Raw genomic sequence first — 20,605 nt, 5'->3', positions numbered from 1 at the left:
GGAGGCACAACCAGAGGTGAGGGGAGAATGAGTAGATTCCAATTGTATGAGGATGTCTACTTTTACTATGGTATTTGAATTTTCTAAAAAGGCTATTATTGCTTATTATACTTTAAAAACAATATATTATTTAATTTTTAAAAATGTGATTCTCCCGCTTTTACTTCCCCCAAACCAACCCTAGGCAAGCAGCAAGGCAGTATGCCTGAGGGAGTAAACAGCTCCTGAGATACTCCAGCTCTGCAGCAAAGGGCCAGAAGGAGGAGGCGACTGTTGTAATCAGGAGGACGAGGCCATGAGAAATATTCCCAATTTTGCGTTCACCTTCAAAAAAGAAAATACCATATATCACCCATTCAATCAAAAGGCCTGTTTCCCAGATCTTTCTCCAGGAGGAAAACAAAATGTAACAAAACAAAAAACATTAGAAAAGAAAAGGAGAGAAAGAAAAGAAAACCTGAAACGACAGAAATAAAAATGAAAATTCCTATTTGGATGGGTGATGGGTGAATTTTTTTGTTTCTTTTTCTTTTTTTTTTCTTCCGGAGTTCAATTTGCCAACATAGAGCATATCACCCAGTGCTCATCCCGTCAGGGGCCCCCCTCAGTGATTTTTCTCCTGTTTCATCGACATCATCAATGTCTGTGCTGTAAAGGAGGTCGGAGTCCTCCGAAGCAGACCATGCTCTTTTGGAAGATGTGTGAGGTGTGGGACGGGAGTGGGTGTGTAGTGTGTGTGAGTGTGGGAGTATTGTGTGTGTGTGTGTGTGGAGTCTGGAGCGTGTGTATGTGCAACAGGAATGCGAATGTGCATGGAAGGTGTGTAGAGGCGAGCGTGGGGGCGTGGACGGGAATCTGGACACCTTGCGTCTTGACCGTGGAGAATGTGCGCAGTGTGGCGTGTCCGCTGGTGTGTGTGCTTGCGGGTGTGGATGCGCGTGAGCAGCGCGGCGGGCTAGAGACGGCGATGCCAGGTGGGCGCGCCAGCCGCAGCCCGCGCTCTCCGCGGCGCCCCGAGGCCCCGCCCCCGAGGCCCCGCCCCCGAGGCCCCGCCCCCGAGGCCCCGCCCCCGAGGCCCCGCCCCCGAGGCCCCGCCCCGCCCCGTGGCCCCGCCCCCGCCCTCCCCTCGGGGCCCCGTCTCCGGCGGCAGCGGCGGGAGCGCGCGGCGCGGGAGGCCGCCCCACTGCGGAACGCGGCGGGTGCCCCTGGCCGGGAGCGCGCCGGCCGCGCTGGGGCGGCCGCGGACATGTGCAAGATGTCCTTCAAGGTGAGCGCCGCGGGGTCGGGCGGGTGCCGGGCGGGCGGCAGACGCGCGGCGGGGGCCCGCACCTGGGGACCTCCGGGGCCGCCGCCGGGCCCGCAGGGTGGAGTGAGCGCCGTCCCGGGTGCCGGCTGGGACCGGAGGAAGCGGCGCGCTCGGGTGGCTCCTGTGGTTTGTGGTCGGCGGCGTGCGCTTTGCCTGCAGGGCTCTCGGTCCTGACGGCCGCAGGTCAGGTCCGGGGCGCAGGGCGGCGGGGACCGTCCCGGGGGAACGGCGGGGGCGGGGCGGGGCGGCAGCCGGCGGGGGGCGCTGTCCTGCGCCGCGCCTGGGGGAGACCCCGGCTGCCGCACCCACCCCGGCTCCGCGGCCTCATTAAGGATGCCCGCGGCGCCGCCGTCCCCTCCGCGCCGCAGCACTTTTTGGACGCTGAAGCCGAATGCCCAGCGCGGAGTGGAGCTGCGACTGATTCCCAGGCTTCAGTGTCCAAAGGAGTCTTACGAGTTTCAAGTCATTCCATTTAATCCGCACATTTCTGGAGGAGAGTGACGGTACTTGATTTGCCTCTATTGAAAGGTCTTAATAAAAATAATAATTAAAATGTATCGAGCACTTAAAATGCGCCTGACTCTGAGCCAAGGGCATCTGGGAGTATCTTCTGAATCCTCAGGAAGATACGAAATGGTACCTCCGTGTGTCTCTCCTTTTCTTTTTGAAGCAAAAAGACCAAAGCATGGAGAAGTTAAGTAACTCATCACAGTGTTAACATTACACCTGAATGGTGTTAATATTGAAACCCTAATGTGTCTGTAATCCCATCTCTTACAGTAGCTTATGTAAACAGAGGGATGATATGTTGAGATTTGCATGTTAGAAAGATCTCTGGCCACAGTTTGCAGAAAGGAGTGGAGCTGGGGTCATCCTTTTCAATGGTAGGGACTAGGGAACAGGTGTCTGGAATGGAAGGAAGTAAACAAATGTGAGTGACTTAAAAAAAATTTTTTTTTAATCCATGGAATTCTGTAATTGATATTATTCCCTGAGTTAGGGAAGGCTAGAGAGGTAAAGATAAAATTTTGGACATGTAAAGTTTAAGGATGAATGGAAGTCCAAGTAGGGATGTTGATTAGACAGATTTACAAACTGGGAACCCCAGGAGTATAATCTAGGCAGAAGATAGAGATGAGATGTAGGAGTGAGCTGCGTTAAGTGATAATTAAACCCATGAGACTGAATGTGATTGTCCAGTGAGACCATGTAAAAGTGGTAAACAGAGGACTTGAAGACAAAATCTTGAAGAAGATGGAGCCTGGAGAATGAGCAGAATAAGAGAAGCCCATTGAGAAAACTGAAAAGCAGTCAGCAATGTATGAAAACAATCAGAAGCATGTGCTGATAATTTAAACCAAGGATTTCTAATCCTTTGATAAAGATGGGGAGGAACTCAGTGATAAATACTACAGAGATATCAAGCTGGGAATTGAAAAGCATCCGCTGTATTTAGTAACAAGCAGCCACTGGAGACCTTGTTCAGAGTAGTTTCAGCGAAGTGCTGGCTTCAGGAGCCAGATTGCAATAGCTTCAAAAGGGAGTGGGTGGGAACCACAAGTGTCCAGAACTGTTTCAGAAAATACCACAAGAAACAGTGGCCACAGCAGGGATTTGGAGTTGACCAAGAGTTTGCTTTAAAATGGTAGAGACTTGACCATCTTTAAATGATGAAAGGTATCTCAACGATACAAAGACAAATAACCCAAATTTAAAATGGGCAATGGAAACGAATAGACATTTCTCCCAAGAAGATAAACAAATGGCCAACAAGCACCTGAAAAGATGCTCAACACCATTAGTCATCATGGAAACGCAAATTAAAACCATAAGGAGACACCACCTCATACCCACTAGGATGGCAGACAGTGTCAGGCGTTGGCAAGGAGATGGAGAAATTCAAATCTTCATGCCTTGCTGGTAGGAATGTAAAATAATGCAGTCATATTAGGAAACAGTCTGGGCGTTCTTTGAAAGAGTTACCACGTGACCCAGCAATTCCACTCCTACATACATACACAAAAGAAATGAAACGAAAATGCATGTTTACACAAAAACTTGTACACAGATGTTCATTTTGTTATTCATAATAGCCAAAAATTGGAAATAACCCAAATGTCCATCATTTGTCATTGATAATAAACAAAATGTGGTATGTGTTAGCTTGAGCTGCCATAACAAAATACTAAAGACTACGCAGCTTAAACAGCAGGTATTTAATTTCTCACAGTTCTGGAGGCTGAGAAGTCTAAGATCACAATGCCAGCAAATTAATTGTCTGGTGAGAGCTCTCTTCCTGGCTTGCAAACTGCCACATTCTCACTGGATCCTCACATGGAAGAAGAGAGGACTTTCTGGTGTCTCTTCGTTTTCCTGTAAGGACAGTGATCCCATCATGAGAGCTCTACCCTTTAAGGCCTCACCTACAAATACTATCACATTGGGAATTAGGATTTCAACGTATGAGTTTGGGGCTAGGGGGGACACAAATCTTCACTCCATATCATGGTATATCCAAACAATGGACTATCATTCAACCATAAAAAGAAAGAAGAAAGCTCTGGTATATGCTACGATGTAGATGAACCTTGAGAACATGATGTTAAGTTAAAAAAGCCAAATACAAAAGGCCACATATTGTATGATGCCATTTATATGAAATGCTCAGAATAGGCATTCCACAGAGATAGAAAGCAGATACTTGGTTGCCTCGGGCTAGGGAAGAACGGGGGGAATGGGACAATGGATTAGAATAGCTGGTGGTGACTGGGTGCCTGGGTGGCTCCTGATGTTAAGCATTGACTCCTAGTTTCGGCTCGGGTCATGGTGTCGGGGTCCTGGGATCCAGCCCCATGTTGGCCTACATACTCAGCACGGAGTCAGCTTGTCCCTCTCCCTTTGCTCCCCCCTCTCTCGTTCTCTTACTCTCTCAAATAAATAAATTTTAAAATCTTAAAAAAAAAAAATAGTAGCCAGTGACATCTCGAAAGTGTCTTTCTGCACGCGGCTTCTCAGTCCTGCATTCTATCGTTATTTAATATGGCTTCTAACATCAAAGAAATTCATTACAAAGAAAAGCTAATGTTGTCTTGATTGACTTAATAAGTACATAATCAAAACCTAGATTCTTCTAAACCCTGTTTTAAACTAATGGTCTAAGTCATTACCCCATCTTGACTTTTAATCAGAATTCCACTTCTGTGCAAGTAACAGTTTCCCTTCTGTGCTTCCTCTCCCCCTTCCTTCCTGTAACTAATTGTTGGTCGTGTAATAATGTCTTTGCTTCACTTCCTTGTATGAGCCAAAATCCTGGCAGTAAAGGGGAGAAAAAGAGAAGAAAATATGGCATATGTGGAAGTTTATACTCCATTTTACTCCCAGGGTATAAGATATATGACCTCAGACTCTGGTTTGAATGCTGACTCCATTACTTCCTAACTGTATGACCTTGAGTGATTCATTTCTGTGCCTCAGCTTCCTCATCCTAAGAATGGGAATAATAAAAACACCTGTGTCATGGGGTTGTTGTGGGAATTAATGCATCAGAACAGTGAAAGCACTTAGCAGGCCTGATACAGAACAAGATCTCCGCGTTGGTTGCTGTTGCTATTCTTCATGATACAGTGACCAACAAGCCTAAGGGAGGCTGCCTGGCCCCATTGTAGAGAAAAATCAAGAAAGTGGTTAAATAGTAAAGCATTGCTACGTGCATCATTTCTTCCAAGGCTAAGGGGCTTGCCCCTGTCTCACTCTACAGCATTTGTGATAATGTGCATATTGTAACCAGAGGCAGTTTGGAAGTTACCCAGGCCATGATGTGTATAGACCCCAACAAGAAGGAAGGTCAGGGGACTTTCCATCTTGGCAGAAGAGGAGCTCAGAATGAGTATAGGAAGGCGGTCACTGGGGTCAATGCTCCCTATTTCCTTGCTGTCTAGAGAATTCCACCAGAGGCAGAACAGTGTGATGGCTGACAAGGCAGCCCTGAGCGTCAGGCTGCCGGGGCCTGAAGCCTGCCTGCCCTCTCTCCCTTACCTCACCCTTGTAGCAAGATGATAACAGTGCCCACCTCACTGAGCTAGGATGGGGATTAAGTGAAGTGGTGTATGCAGAGCATATGCCAAGTGGTACAGAACAAGCACTTAGTATTAGCACAAGAGACCTGCCCTCCGCTAAATGTGTCTGCCACAGAGTCACAGGAGTACTTACCCATGTTTTTGATGGTTCTTTCCACCTGGAAGCCCCTTAGGCACTAAAAGTCAGCAGGTTCAAAGCTGAACTCATCATTTTTTCCCAAAGCTTGCTCCTCTTCTGGTGTTTCCCACTTTCAGGAATGCCACAACCTTAACGAGGCACTCAAACCAGAAACCTGACTCCTCCCACCTTCTTCTGAACATAGGGTTGCAGACCAAAACTGTTTAGTTTGGTTCCTTAAAATTTCTCCAGTCTGTCTCATCCTCCTGTCCCACTATTGGTGCTTAAGCTGGGGCCCTCCTCTTCAGTTGTCCTGTCTATGTGGTAGTCCCCCTAACCCTGTAGACACCGACCTCAGTCTGGCTCCAGGCATCAGTCCACTCTCCCTGAGGCTGCCACAGAGACCTTTCTGAAACACAAAACCAATAGTATCTCCCGACCTTAAAACCCTGCCGTAGCTCCCCAGTGCCCAGGCAAACCCCATAACACGGCACAGCAGCTCCTCCAGGATCTGGCCCTGACTGCTTTCAGCCCCATGGTGTCCCTTGCCCTCTCTCCACTCCCTTCAATCCAGCCCTTCCAAGCTAGTGATAGTTCTCAGAATGCCGTGGTGAGCCTCCGTGTCTTTGCTTCACTTCCTTGTCCACCTGGGATGCTCCTTAGCCAGGTCCCTGCTCATCTTTTTAAATTCTTCTCAAGAATTCCTTCTCTTTGAAGCCATTCCTGGCTGCCCCCCTCATATAGGCTCAGTCATTCTCTGCTCTCACAAGTAATCCTCATTCCTGTTCTAGCTCCTGTAATTAATTTCTGATGCCTTTTGGCATGACTCGCTTTCCTACTGGGCCGTAAGACCATTAGAGCAGAGATCAAGGTTGACTTGTACCTCTTGGCCTAGCCCTTGGCCAGTACCACTGTCCCTGATGCATGCCAGTGACCAAGCAAATGAATTTCAAAGAGCTGTGAGGACTGTGCATTTATAGCTAACATTTCCCAAGTGTTCACTATCAAACTGAGTTTACGTGTATTCTCTCCTTTACTTCTCTAACAAAACATGGTAGAGTTACTACTCCTGGCAATGGGACAGAAATAACCTCACCAGGGTCACAGAGCTAGTAGTAGGCTCAGAAATTGAACGTGGCACTTTCTTATGCCACATTTGACTATCTTCCTTCTACCTCCCAGTAAATCAGCCACTTGAGAGAGAAGGAAATCTTTATAGCTTTTCACAAAGCTCAGTTTCTAAAACCTTGTAGGAAACCAGGAAATCTAGCCCTGACAGGAGAGGAAGCCATAAGGCCATCCTCAAGACAAGAGAGGCTCCCAGCAGAAGAGCTTGTTATGACAATAGAAGTTTGTGGTTTGCCGATGGTTTTGAAAATAATTTGGGGTTAAATGGAAACAACAAAATCACTAAAAATGATTTATAATTTATTACTCTCAAGTCTTCATGTTTCAAGAAAAGCCACCAGAGCTGTTCCCTGGTGCATATTAAGTTCTCTTCCTAATTCACCCCCCAGACTTCGTTTTGGCCTTGTGCAGTCTCTCTACTGAAAGGGCATTGTTCCGTGATTTATGATACAAGTCAGACCTGCCTGGCCATCACTTCAGCCACATACTGGCAGCTACAATGGTGGACTTAGCCTGGTACAAAAACCACCAACACTGGGTGTGAATGTCATCATTGCATTTTGGCCTGAAAACTCCTGGGACCATAACATTTACACCTTTGGGGAAAACAAATTGTTCATCTGGAATTTAAGGTGATTTTTGTTTTCTTCCTACCTGCACCAGGAAACTATTTAAAGTATGTTTGCAACCTGCTTAACACTCCCCGCTTGGCCACGCTCTCCTCCAAGAATGCACAAGAGCACTAAGTCGTGTGTGAGCTGAAGGGCTGCAGAAAAGAAACCCTCATACCAACAAATGCTGCCTTCATGGTGCTCTCACTGTGCTTTCATTTTAGATAGCTCCATGGAGGGGCACCTGGCTGGCTCAATTAGTAGAGCATGCACTCTTGATCTTGGGGTTGTGAGTTTGAGCCTCACATTGGGTGTGGAGATTACTTAAAAATAAAAATAAAATTTGTTTTAATCTTTAGATGGCTCCTTGTTGTGGGTGATATTGTGCTTTCTTTTTAACTTAGCATAGGTAAATAAGATATTGAATTGAATACCTTATCAATACATTTAAAAGATATATTGCATGAAAAGGCTTTGGTGTCAGAAAAGTGTTTTAAGCCCACCCAAAAAAAGGTTTTTGTTAAACAATTTAAATGCTAGAAAATTTCCTGAAACCAGCAAAATTCTTATAGTACCAATATTTAATTTAATTTTGCCTACTGATTCTAACTGTAAAGAAAAGTGGACAGAGGGAAAGAAGCATCTGTAAGCATTTATGATGTGTTGGGTACCATATTTGGCCAATTAATCTACATCATTTAATCCTTACCAGAAACTCCAAACCAGGTAGTGTAGGGCTCACTGAGGCCAAATCACTTGCCCAGAGCTGAGGTTAAAACCTGGAGCTATCTGGTTCCAGAGCCTCCCTTCCAGCCCCGCCCTCTCCTGCCATGGACTATTGCCTACAGATCCAGATTGATGTGTTTTAGAAAAGGCGATTTACTGCAGTCAACGCTACCACTCTGATTTTTGAAGAACTGTTTGCCAGCTTTATTCCATCCATAGGATGGTTCCAACATTAACTTTGCAACTTTAAAATAAGGCAGCAATGGAAAGAAGAATCCCGTATGAGGACACATAACAGTGTTTTATGCCCAGAATTCCTTTCTTAACTGAATCCTCTGGCAAGTTCCAGCTGAAGCAAAGAAAATTCGGTGGAGGGAAGGTGAGGCATTGACCCAGAAAGCTGGAATCGGTAGAAAAGTTGGGGGAAAGAAAAGGTGTGGGTTGGGGAGGTCAGAATTGGGAGAGAGTTCTTTCTGCTCAGAGGTGAAGAAGGATTTGGGAACATTTCAGGGAGGAAATAGCATTTAAGCAAGCCTTGTCCTTGAAGGATGGGAAAGAACTCCTTTCAAGCAAAAAGGAAACTGTGAACAAAGACACAGAAGCAGGCAAGTGAGAACATTGGTAGGAAATAGGGTATTAATAGTGCTACATTATCAACAACACTGCTCTTCATAACTGCACTCTGGTATCTGGTATAAAATAAAATGTGTTCCCTAACCAAGTATATTACAATCATCTGTTACTGGAGGAGCTATCTTCCAGTGCTACAACACATCTGGAAATTCTGCTTTTTGAATAGTATATATTTGCATAGAAGCGGTCATAGGAACTGATAACAGTTTTAAGATCCTGTCTCATTTTGCTTCTGCAGAAGGAAACTCCACTTGCCAATGCCGCATTCTGGGCAGCAAGGAGAGGAAACCTGGCTCTGCTCAGGCTGTTGTTGAACAGCGGTCGGGTGGATGTGGACTGCAGGGACAGTGTACGGATGGATTCATTCGGTATATGCATGCCAAGGACACGCCATTTCCCCTGCTGGCATGAGAGCAGCTCACGAATACATTTCCCTTTACAGTGCTTATCTACTCTTTCATGTATGCTTGCTTTATCCTTTAAAAAAAATCCAAGGTACCCTGGTGAATGTAAAAACATATGGGGACTGGGAGGGGGGTGCTGGCTGGGTGGCTCAGATGGTTAGGTATCCAACTCTTGATTTCTGCTCAGGTCATAATTTCAGGGTGTGAGATCAAGCCCAAAGTCAGGCTCTGCACTGAGTGGGGAGTCTGCTTGAGATTCTTTCCCTCTGCCTCTCCCCGCCCACCCCCCCACACACACACATGCTTGTACGCACAAGCTCTCTCTCTCTCTCAAATAAATAAATATTTTTTAAAATTAAAAACATATTAGGGAAACCATCACATGCAGAAAATGGAAGGCAGCCACAATAAGGAAAGAGGCACTTTACTGGGAATTAGAATTGGCAAGTTCCAAGAAGGAAAGCATTTTTATTTTTTTTTATTTTTTTTTAATTTTTATTTATTTATGATAGTTACAGAGAGAGAGAGAGGCAGAGACACAGGCAGAGGGAGAAGCAGGCTCCATGCACCGGGAGCCCGATGTGGGATTCGATCCCGGGTCTCCAGGATCGCGCCCTGGGCCAAAGGCAGGCGCCAAACCGCTGCGCCACCCAGGGAAAGCATTTTTAGAGAATTCAATCCAACTGCTTTCATGGACAGTGGAGATAATTCAGAGCAGAGGAGGACTGCCATGAATGTGGAAGTTGGGTTTTTCTACAAGGATAAGAGAACTGGAATGGAAGCTACTACCCAGCCTCTTACCTCTCATTATCATTGCAAACATCAGTACACTCAGTGGCAAGTAAAGGGTCTTAAAATGGATACTGCTGCTGTCATTTAGGGAGGCATCATTTAGGGAGCCCTTCCCTCCCCAGACAGAAGCAGTGATTTCTCTGTATTAAGCAGGACTGTGCATCTCTGGGCATCAGGAAAACCTCAAATGCGAGAGAGAGAGAGAAAGAGAAATACTTTGATTTTAGGAATACAGATGTTTTCAAAGGAGCCTTATTGTTTTCCCAAAAGCAGGATATGCCATTTCCAGCTTTTACTGCACAAATTTGGCAGGTGAGATAGCCACCAGCCTGAGACATCAAAGTTTGCTCCACTCTGCCCACTGGGGGCATCGCTTGCTGTGCAGTATCTTGGCTTTGCACCTCCAGATCCACCCAGAACCTTCTTCACCTTGCTCTGTGTCCCAGGGCCTGAAAGGTGTGGCCTAGTGGACTTGTTTCCCTCTGGCCTCTAGTTGGGTTTGGCCAATGGAAGCACTGGTAGGAATCAGAAGGTGGGAGGACAGGGCTGTTGGGGAACCCAATGTCCCCTGCTCTGTCTGGCAGCAGTGCTCTTCTGTGTCGGGGGAGTCACTACCTTCCCCTGCAACTCCATGCCTTCACGCCTGGGCTAGCAAGGGAGCCCACTGCTGCTGACTCCCAATCCAGCCTTGTCCTTGTGTCCCTACACCCGGGGCACAGCTTTACAAATTATTAAACTTTCTTCCAACTATCCCAATGTGAGTATGCCATCCGTTCCTTACTGGGACCCAGAGTGATATGAGGACAGGCACGTGTGAACTGGCCATCCCAGTCTTACTTGGGTCTTACTGGGCAGCAATGCCACACTGGGCCAAACTGAAGTAGCTAGCTTTCACTGTGGCCTCACCCCTTGATCACATTGATGAACACTTTTCCTCTCACCTTTTCTCAGCCACCCCTATAACTGTTTCTTAGGGGCCCCCTCACAGTGCCACGCGCATCCTGCTCCCCAAGTAGTTTCTCGTACTCTCAGCCTTCCCAGTGCCCTTTCCTGCTCAGTGTGACCTGTCCTGCTACCTCCTTTCCCCTCAGAGCTCATCCTCCTGGTCAGCGGGGTGACCAGTGGTTATCTCAATCAGAAGTTTTGCTTCTGTGAACAGACACTAATATGTTTAATCCTCATTTAAAATAAAAACTTGGGATCCCTGGGTGGCGCAGCGGTTTGGCGCCTGCCTTTGGCCCAGGGCGCGATCCTGGAGACCCAGAATCGAATCCCACATCAGGCTCCCGGTGCATGGAGCCTGCTTATCCCTCTGCCTGTGTCTTTGCCTCTCTCTCTCTCTTTCTCTCTCTCTCTGTGACTATCATAAATTTAAAAAAATAAAATAAAATAAAATAAAATAAAATAAAATAAAACTCATTTAATTAACAGCTTTCTGGAGAAAGGATTCCTTAACCCAAAGGAGCGAGTCTAGTTGCTAGGTCATGGGGTCATGGGGTAGCTCTATTTTAAACTTTTGAGAAACTTCCATACTGCTCTCCAGAGTGGCATACCAGTTTGCATTCCCACCCACAGTGCAAGACGGTTGCCCTTTCTCTGCATCCTCGCCAACACCTGTTGTTTCCTGTGTTGTTAATTGTAGCCACTCTGATAGCTGTGAGGTGATAGCTCATCATGGTTTTGATTTGTATTTCCCTGATGATGAGTGGTGTTGAGCATCTTTTTATGCACTACTAGGTATTTACCCAAAGGACACAAAAATACAGATTCAAAGGGATACATGCACCCCGTTGTTTATAGCAGCATTACTAATAATAGCCAAACTATGGAGAAAGCCATATACATATATATATGTGTATGTGTGTATTATATATAATATATATTACTCAGCCATGAAAAAAATGAAATCTTGCCATTTGCAACAACATAGATGGATCTAGAGTGTATTATGTTAAATGAAATAAGTCAGAGAAAGACAAATGCTATCTTGATCTCACTCATATGGGACCTAAGAAAGAAAACATGAATGTATGGAAAGGGGGAAAGAGAAAAAGGAGAGAGGGAAACCATGAGAGACTCTTAACAATAGAGAACAAGGTTGTTGGAGGAAGGTGGGGTGGGATATAGGCTAGCTGGGTGATGGGCACTTAGGAGGGCACTTGCCATGATAAGCACTGGGTATTATATATAAGTGATGAATCACTGAATTCTACTCCAGAAACCAGTACTGCACCATATGTTAACTACCTAAAATTTAAATTAAAAAAATTAATTAAAAATCTTAAAAAACAAAGGAGCAAGTCTAAATGATGTTAATTTCAGACATCTTGTTGATTTTAAAAGGGTCTCTAGGATTGGTGGTAACAGAGACAGGGAGTTGTTGGGAATAATATAGGTCTTGGCTCCCCTTAAAATTTCACTGGAAGGATTTCTATATCCTTCAGGTGCCACCTGAACATGGAGTCTGGGTTCCAGGATGTGCCTGGTGATGAATGACCTCTGCCCCAGCCAATGGGGCCCAGCCCCTGGTTCACCTGGAGCTCCTAGGACAGCTGATGGAATGCAAAGAGAGGCCCTGCTCCCCACCTCAAGTTCATGACCAAGTTCAAACTTCCAACAAATAGCATTTAAAGAATGAATACATTATCTCCAGGCCACCCACCACATGACAAAGCTTTGATTTGCTAACATTCACCTTCATTCCTAGATTAATGTTGTCTTTGCATGTTTACATTTTTTTTTTTTTTGCTTCCTTCATCTCTCCGATGCACATTTACCACAAGATGTGCAATGGCAAGCTTCCTCTAGCCTTTTGAGACGAATGAACGAATGAATGTATGTATGTCACTGTCCTGTTTGTTGTAGTCTGCACTGCATTTATATCCACTGTTTCCTCTGTTCAAAGTCAACTAGTTTTAAAAGGTACATTTTAACATCAGCCAATTGACTAAAGTAACCATAATCTTAGAGAATTACACTCTGTCCAGCTAATACATTTTGAATATAAAGGAAACATTTTTATATAGCTTAATAAATACATCTACAGATACTACTTCTTTATTCTCTTTCTCCTTTGTCTTAACTTGTGACTTTTTCTCAATTGACCATGATGTAGAGTTGAAATACAATCTATATTTTTAAATATGTTTCATTCATGGCTCCTTAACTTTAAAGCAGATGCATATAACATTTCTTATTTTCCTTGGGATCCCTGGGTGGCTCAGTGGTTTGGCACCTGCCTTCAGCCCAGGGCATGATCCTGGAGTCCCGGGATTGAGTCCCGCATCAGGGTCCCTGCATGGAACCTGCTTCTCCCTCTGCCTGTCTCTCTCTCTCTCTCTCTCTCTCTCTCATTCTCTCATGAATAAATAAAATCTTTAAAAAATAAGTAAATAAAGCAGATGCATATAACATTTCTTATTTTCCTTTTTAAACATCAAAATTAAGTTGTCCTGTGCTTCCTGTGCCTCCTGATTGATTTTTATTTTAAGACAAGTATAACCTATGATAAAAAGTTTTCTTGTCTGTCATGTAAAGGATGTATTTATAGCTGTCTATTCAGATTGGATTTCTTTTTAAATTTTAATTCCACTGTAGTTAACATAGAGTGTTATATTAGTTTCAGGTGTACAATATAATTATTCAGCAATTCCATACAGTCCAGTGCTCATCAAGATAAGTGTACTCTTCATCCCCTTCACCTATTTCATGCATCCTGCCCCCCCCCCCCCCCCCCCGGTAACCGTCAGTTTGTTCTCTATAGTTAAGAGTCTATTTCTTGGTTTGTCTTCTTTTCCCTTTGTTTGTTTTGTTTCTTAAATTTCACATATGAATGAAATCATATTGTATTTGTCTTTCTCTGACTGCCTTATTTCACTTAACGTTATATTCTCTAGATCCATCCATGTTATTGCAAATGGTAAGATTTCATTCTTTTTTATGGCTGAATAATATTCCAGTGTGTGTGTGTGTGTGTGTGTGTGTGTGTGTGTGTGTGTCGATAGGCAGGTAGGTAGATAGATAGATAGATAATTTTCTTTTATCCATTCACCTATTGATGGACACTTGGGCTACTTCTGTATCTTGGCTATTGTAAATAATGCTGCAATAAACATAGGGGTGCATATAGCCCTTCAAATTAGTGTTTTCGTATTCTTAGGGCAAATACCCAATAGTAGAATTACTGGATCATAGGGTATTCCTATTTTCAATTTCTTTTTTTTTTTTTTAAAGATCTTATTTATTTATTTATTTATGAGAGACACACAGAGAGAGGCAGAGACATTGGCAGAGGGAGAAGCAGGCTCCCTGTGGGGAGCCTGATGCAGGGCTTGATCCCAGAACCCAGGATCATGACCTGAGCTAAAAGCAGACACTCAACCACTAGCCACCCAGGTGCCCCTAGTTTTAATTTCTCAAGAAACCTCCATACTGTCTTCCACAGTGGCTGCACCAATTTGCATTCTCAGCAACAGTGTGGGAGGGTTCTTTTTTCTCCATATCCTAACCAATACTTTTTGTTTCCTGTGGTTTTGATTTTAGCTATTCTAACAGGGGTGAGGTGATAGCTCATTGTGGTTTTGATTTACATTTCCCCGATGATGAGTGATGTTGAGAATCTTTTCATGTCTCTGTTGCCATCTGTATGTCTTCTTTGGAGATATGTCAATTCATGTCTTCTCTTTTTTTTCAAACTGGATTAATTGGGTTTTTGGTGTTGAGTTGTATAACTTCTTTATATATTTTGGATCCTAAGCCTTTATCACATTTGTTATTCACAAGTATCTTCTCCAATTCAGTAGACTGTCTTTTAGTTTTGTTGGTTGTTTCCTTTGCTGTGCAGAAATATTTTATTTTGATGTTGTCCCAGTACTTAATTTTTGCTTTTGTTTCCCTTTCCTCAGGAGACATATGTAGAAAGATGTTACGGCTGATGTCACAGAAATTGCTGTTTGTGCTCTCTTTTAGAATTTTTATGGTCTCAGATCTCACACTAAGGTTCTTAATCCATTTTGAGTTTATTTCTGTGTATGATATGAGAAAGTGATCCAGTTTCATTCTTTTGCATGTAGCTGTCTGGTTTCCCCCACACCATTTGTTGAAGAGATTGCCTTTTTCCCATTGCATATTCTTAACTCCTTTGTCAAAGACTAATTGACCGGGATCCCTGGGTGGCACAGCGGTTTGGCGCCTGCCTTTGGCCCAGGGCACGATCCTGAAGATCCGGGATCGAGTCCCACGTCGGGCTCCCTGCATGGAGCCTGCTTCTCCCTCTGCCTTTGTCTGCCTCTCTCTCTATCTCTCTCTCTATTGTGAATAAATAAATAAAATCTTAAAAAAAAAAAAAAAAGACTAATTGACCACAACATCATGGGTTTATTTTCTGGGCTCTCTATTCTGTTCCATTGATTTATGGGTCTATTTTTGTGCCAGTACCGTAGTGTTTCGATTTCTACAGCTTTGTAATATAATTTGAAATCTAGAATTGCGATACCTCCAGCTTTGTTTTTCTTTTGCAAGATTGCTTTGGCTAGTCTGGGTCTTTTGAGATTCCATACAAATTTTAGGATTATTTGTTCTAGTTCTGTGAAAAATGCTGTTGATGTTTTTTAATAGGGATTGCATTCAGTCTGTAGATTGTTTTGGGAAGTATGGACATTTTAACAATATTTGCTCTTCCAATCCATGAGCATGGAATATCTTCCTATTTGTTTGCATCCTCTTCAATTTCTCTCATCAGTGCTTTAAAGTTTTCAGAGTACAGGTCTTTCACCCCCTTGGTTAAGTTTATTGCTGGGTATTTTATTATTTTGGATACAGTTGTAAATGTGATTGTTTTCTTAACTTCTATTTCTGCTACTTCATTATTAGCATATAGAATTGCAATGGATTTCTGTACATTTGATTTTGTATCCTGCAAATCTACTGAATTTATATTTATCAGTTGTAATAGTTTTTCAGTGGAGTCTTTAGGGTTTTCTATGTATAGTAGCATGTCGTCTGCAAATAGTGAGAGTTTTCTTTTGGATTGTCTCCTTACCAATTTGATGCCTTTAATTCCCTTTTCTAATCTGATTGCTGTGGCTAAAATGTTTAGTACTATGTGGAAGGAAAGTAGTGACAGTAGATATCCTTGTGTTTTTCCTGATCTTAGGGGAAAAACTCTCAGTTTTCCTGCATTGAGTGAAGTTCATTGTGGGTTTTTCATATTTGGCCTTTATTATGTTGAGATACGTTCCCTCTCTACTAACTTTGCAGAGGGTTTTTATCATGAATGGATGCTGTACTTTGTCAGATGCTTTTTTCTGCATCTATTGAAATGATCATGTCGTTTTTATCCTTTCTCTTATTGATATGACATATCACATTGATTGATTTGCAAACATGGAACCATCCTTGCATCCCAGGAATAAAGCCCACTTGATTGTAGTAAATGACTGTTTCACCATATTCTTGGGATCTGTTTGCTAATATTTTGTTGAAGAGTTTTGCATCTATGTTCATCAGACATATTAGGCTATAGTTCTCTTTTTCTGTGGTGTCTTTTATCTGGTTTTGGTATCAGGATAATGTTGGCCTCACAGAATGAATTTGAAAGTTTTTCTTCCTCTTATATTTTGTGGAATAATTTGAGAAGAATAGGTATTAATTCTTCTTCAAGTGTTTGGTAGAATTTCCCTGTGAAGCCATCTGGTCTCGGACTTTTGTTTGTTAGGAGTATTTTGATTACTGATTTAATTTCATTGCTAGTAACTGCCCTGTTCAAATTTTCTATTTCTTCCTGATTCAGTTTTGGTAGGTTATATAATTCTAGAAATTCAAATAATCCTTTGTATTTCAGTAGTGTTGGTTATTTCTGCTCTTTCATTTCTGATTTTGTTTATTTAAATCCTTTGTCTTTTCTTTTTGATGAGGCTGGCTAAAAGTTTGTCAATTTTATTGATCTTTTCAAAGAACCAGTTTCTGGTTTCATTGATCTGTTGTTTTTTTTTAGTTTCCATATCATTTATTTCTGCTCTAATCCTTATTATTCCCTTCCTTCCTACTGGCTTTGGGGTTTTACTTGTTTTATTTGTCTAGTTCCTTTAGGTGTTAGGTTAGGTTGTTTATTTGAGATTGTTCTTGCTTCTTGAGGTAGGACTTTATTGCTATATACGTCTTTCTAAGAACCACTTTTGCTGCATCCCAAAGATTTTGGACCTTTGTGTTTTCATTTGTCTCCATGTATTTTTTAAATTTCTTCTTTGAAAAAATAAATAAATAAAAATAAATTTCTTCTTTGATTTCTTTATTGACCTATTCATTATTTAGTAACATCTTATTAACTTTCATGTATTTGTGCTCTTTCTAGATTTTTTTCTCGTGGTTAATTTCTAGTTTCATAGCATTTTGGTCAGGAAAGATGCATAGTATGACTGCAGTCTTTTTGAATTTGTTGATACTTGTTTTGTGGTGTAATGTGAACATTCTCTATTCTGGAGAATGTTCCAAGTGCATTTGAAAAGAATATGTGTTCTACTGTCTTAGGATGGAATATTCAGAATATATCTGTTAAACCAACTGGTCCAATGTGTCATTCAAATCCACCATTTCCTTGTTGATTTTCTGTTTTGATAATCTGTCCAAGATGCCAGTGAGGTGTTAAACTAACTATCAATTAGTTCCTTTGTGTTTGTTATTAACTGTTTTATATATTTGGGTGCTCTCATGTTGGTTGCATATTTATAATTATTATGTCTTCTTTTTGGATTGTCTCTTTATTATTATATAGTGTTCTTCTTTGTCTCTTGTTATGGTTTTTTTCCGAAGTCTACTTTGTCTGCTATAAGTATTGCTCCCTAGGCTTTCTTTTGACATCCATCTGCATGATAAATGTTTCTCCATCTTTCAATCTGCTGGTGTCTTTTGGTGTGAAATGAATTTTGTAAGCAGCATATAGATGAATATTGTTGTTCTGTTTTTTTTTTAAAGATTTATTCATTTATTTGAGAGAGAGAAAGAGAGCAAGCACAAGTGGGAGGGGCAGAGGGAGAGGGAGAGAGAGAATTTTAAGTAGGTTCCATGCCCAGTGCAGAGCCTGATACGGGGCTCCATCTCATGACCCTGAGATCATGACCTGAGCCAAAACCAAGAGTCATGTGTTTACTGACTGCACCACCCAGGTGCCCCAATGGGTCTTGTTTTTTTATCCATTCCATTACCCTATGTCTTTTAATTGGAGCATTTAGTCTATTTACATACAAAGTAATTATTGATAGGTATGTATTTATAGTTATTTTGTTACTTGTTTTATGGTTATTTTTGTAGTTCTCTGTTCCATCCTTCCCTTTCCTCTTCTCTCATGGTAACTTGGCTTTCTTTAGTGATACTCTTAGATTCCTTTCTCTTTTTTGAATATCTGTTACTGCTTTATAATTTGTGGTTACCATTAAGTTTCCATATAACATCTTCTGCGTATAGTAGTCTACATTAAGTTGATAGTTACTTATGTTTGAACTCACTCTTTACTCTTCTACACTTTCCCCACCTCCACTTTTAGGTATATGGTGTCATACTTTACACCCTTTTATTTTGTGAGTCCCTTGACTCATTTTTACAAATATATTTATTTTTACTGCTTTTGTGTTTCCTGGTTTTCTTACTCTTAGTTATGGTCTTTCCTTTCCACTCAAAGAGTCACCTTTAACATTTCTTGTATGGCTAGTTTAAGTGGTCATAAATGCCTTTAACTTTTGTTTGTCTTGTTTAACTGGGTAGAGTATTCTTGGCTACAGATTTTTTTCTTTTTAACACTTTGAGTATATCATGCCACTTTCTTCTGGCCTGCAAGGTTTCTGTTAAAAATCCACTGGTAGTCGTAGGGAATTTCTTTTGTTACATACTGTCTTCTTTTTCTCTTGCTGCTTTTAAAGTTCTCTCTTTATCACTACTTTTTGTCATTTTAATTACTGTGTGTCTCAGTGTACCTCCTTGGGTTGATTTTGTTAAGGGATCTTCATGCCTCTTGGATCTGGATTTCTGTTTCCTTCTGCAAATTTGTGAAGTTATCAGCTATTATTTCTTCAAATAAATGCCCCCCCCCCTTTCTCTCTCTTCTCCTTCTGGGATCCCTATAAATCCAAATGTTATTATGCTTGTGATGGAGTCACTGAGTTCCCTAAATATATTCTCATTTTGCATATTTTTTTTTCTTTCACCTGCTCAGCTTGATTAATTTCCATTACTCTGTCTTCCAGGTCACTGATTCATTCTTCTGCTTCTTCTAGTCTGCTGCATCTAGTGTTTTTTATTTATTGTATTCTTCATCTCTGATTAGTTCTTTTTTTATCTCTTTGTTAAGGATCTCACTGATGTCCTCCTCTCATTTCTCAAGTCCAGTGAGTATCTTTATGACCATTACTGTAAGTTCTCTATCAGGCATATTACTTATCTCCATTTCACTTAGATCTGTTGCTGTGGTTTTGTCCTGGTCTTTCATTTGGGACATAGTCCTCTGTCTCCTAATTTTTGTCTAATTCTCTGTGTTTGTGTCTGTGTGTTAGGAAAATCAGCTATATCTCCTACTCTTGAAAGTAGTGGCCTTATGAAGAAGAGGTCCTGTAGTGCCCTGCAGTGCAGTATCCCCTGTTCATGAGAACCTGGCACTTCTGGGGTGTCTTCTATGTGTATTCTTTGCCTTGCTGCTGTGGCTGAGCTACTCTTTCCTTTAGTGCAGGCATTTTCAATGGCTCTCCTTGCTGTTTTGGTCAGTGTTTGGTCCCTGTAGTGTTAATGGGCCAGAATGAAGTTTAGTCATATACCAGGTTTTTCCAGAGATGCAGTAGCTCCAAACTGCAGGGTGCTTTCCCTGTGTTGTCCCCTAAGACTCTTTCATTGGTAGGCAGGGCCAGCAATCAGACCAACTGTTTGCCCTCATCCCACCGCTGGGCCACAATATGACTACTTGTGTAATTATCTTTCCCTCTCCCTACAGCAGGAGTCACTTTGTAGTGGTGCTGACTCTTGCTGGAGGTGTTTGCACATTACCAGGCTTGTGTCCCTGGTTTGAATGAGCTCCAAACAAGAGCACATTGGAGGGGACAGATCTGCAACATGCACAGGTGTTGGATAGGGGGTGGGGGATTGGTGTTAGCAAGTTAGGTAGTGAAATATCAGTGCCGTGCTGGTTTCTGCAGGTGGTTGTGTGTTTTTGCTGGGGGTGTTGGGGGGGGGGGCAAGGGAAGGAAATGATGCCTGCCAGCTCCTCTGTTCCTAAAGAAGTCTTCCAGTGATCCCTGCTCCTCCAGTACATCTCTGAGACTAGAAAACAAATCTCCCTCCCATATGCCCCAGGCATTTTTTTGAACTGCTGCTTCTACGCTGTATCTCCGTAGGCTGTTTGTGGTGCTTTTTAAGGGGGAGGACTCAGTTTCTTCCCACCCTCCATCCTGTCCCAGAGAGAAGCCACTGATTTTACAAATTCCAGGAGCACCTGGCTGGGTCAGTCAGTAGAGCATGCAATTCTTGATCTCAGTGTTGTGAGTGCGAGTTCCTCACTGTGTGTAGAGATTTCTTAAAAATAAAAAAAAATCTTAGGGGTGTTTGCGTGGCATCCAGCTCTTGATTTCAGCTCAGATAATCATCTCAGGGTCATGAGATAGAGCCCCACTGGGCATGGAGCCTGCTTAAGATTCTCTCTCCCTTTCCCTCTGCTCCTCTTCCATGCACATGCACGCTCTCTAATAATAATAATGATAATAATAATAATAATTTTTAAATCTTAATAAATAAATACAAACAAGTACATAAAAGTAAAATTCCAGGCTTTAAGT

At 42.5% G+C, this 20,605-nt stretch overlaps 1 protein-coding gene across 8 annotated transcripts in view; it reads left to right on the top strand.

Annotated features, from left to right (window-relative positions):
• The first annotated feature begins 1,133 nt into the window (after positions 1-1,133).
• The window catches only part of ANKRD29 (ankyrin repeat domain 29), a 54,274-nt gene continuing 34,802 nt past the window's right edge, over positions 1,134-20,605 (top strand). For 6 of the 8 annotated variants that reach the window (XM_072829053.1, XM_072829054.1, XM_072829051.1 and 3 more), the window contains exons 1-2: positions 1,140-1,267; positions 8,837-8,947. In XM_072829053.1, coding sequence (XP_072685154.1) covers positions 1,247-1,267; positions 8,837-8,947 — 132 coding nt within the window. In that variant the 5' untranslated portion in view covers positions 1,140-1,246. Of the gene's footprint in view, positions 1,268-8,836; positions 8,967-20,605 lie in introns of all 8 variants that reach the window. The other 2 variants (XM_072829050.1, XM_072829055.1) reach the window with 2 other exon arrangements.

Source organism: Canis lupus, chromosome 6 (assembly GCF_048164855.1).
Source record: "Canis lupus baileyi chromosome 6, mCanLup2.hap1, whole genome shotgun sequence".
NCBI lineage: Eukaryota > Metazoa > Chordata > Mammalia > Carnivora > Canidae > Canis > Canis lupus.
The sequence above is the reverse complement of the archived record's forward strand: the minus strand, read 5'-3'. Positions and strand labels throughout refer to the sequence as shown.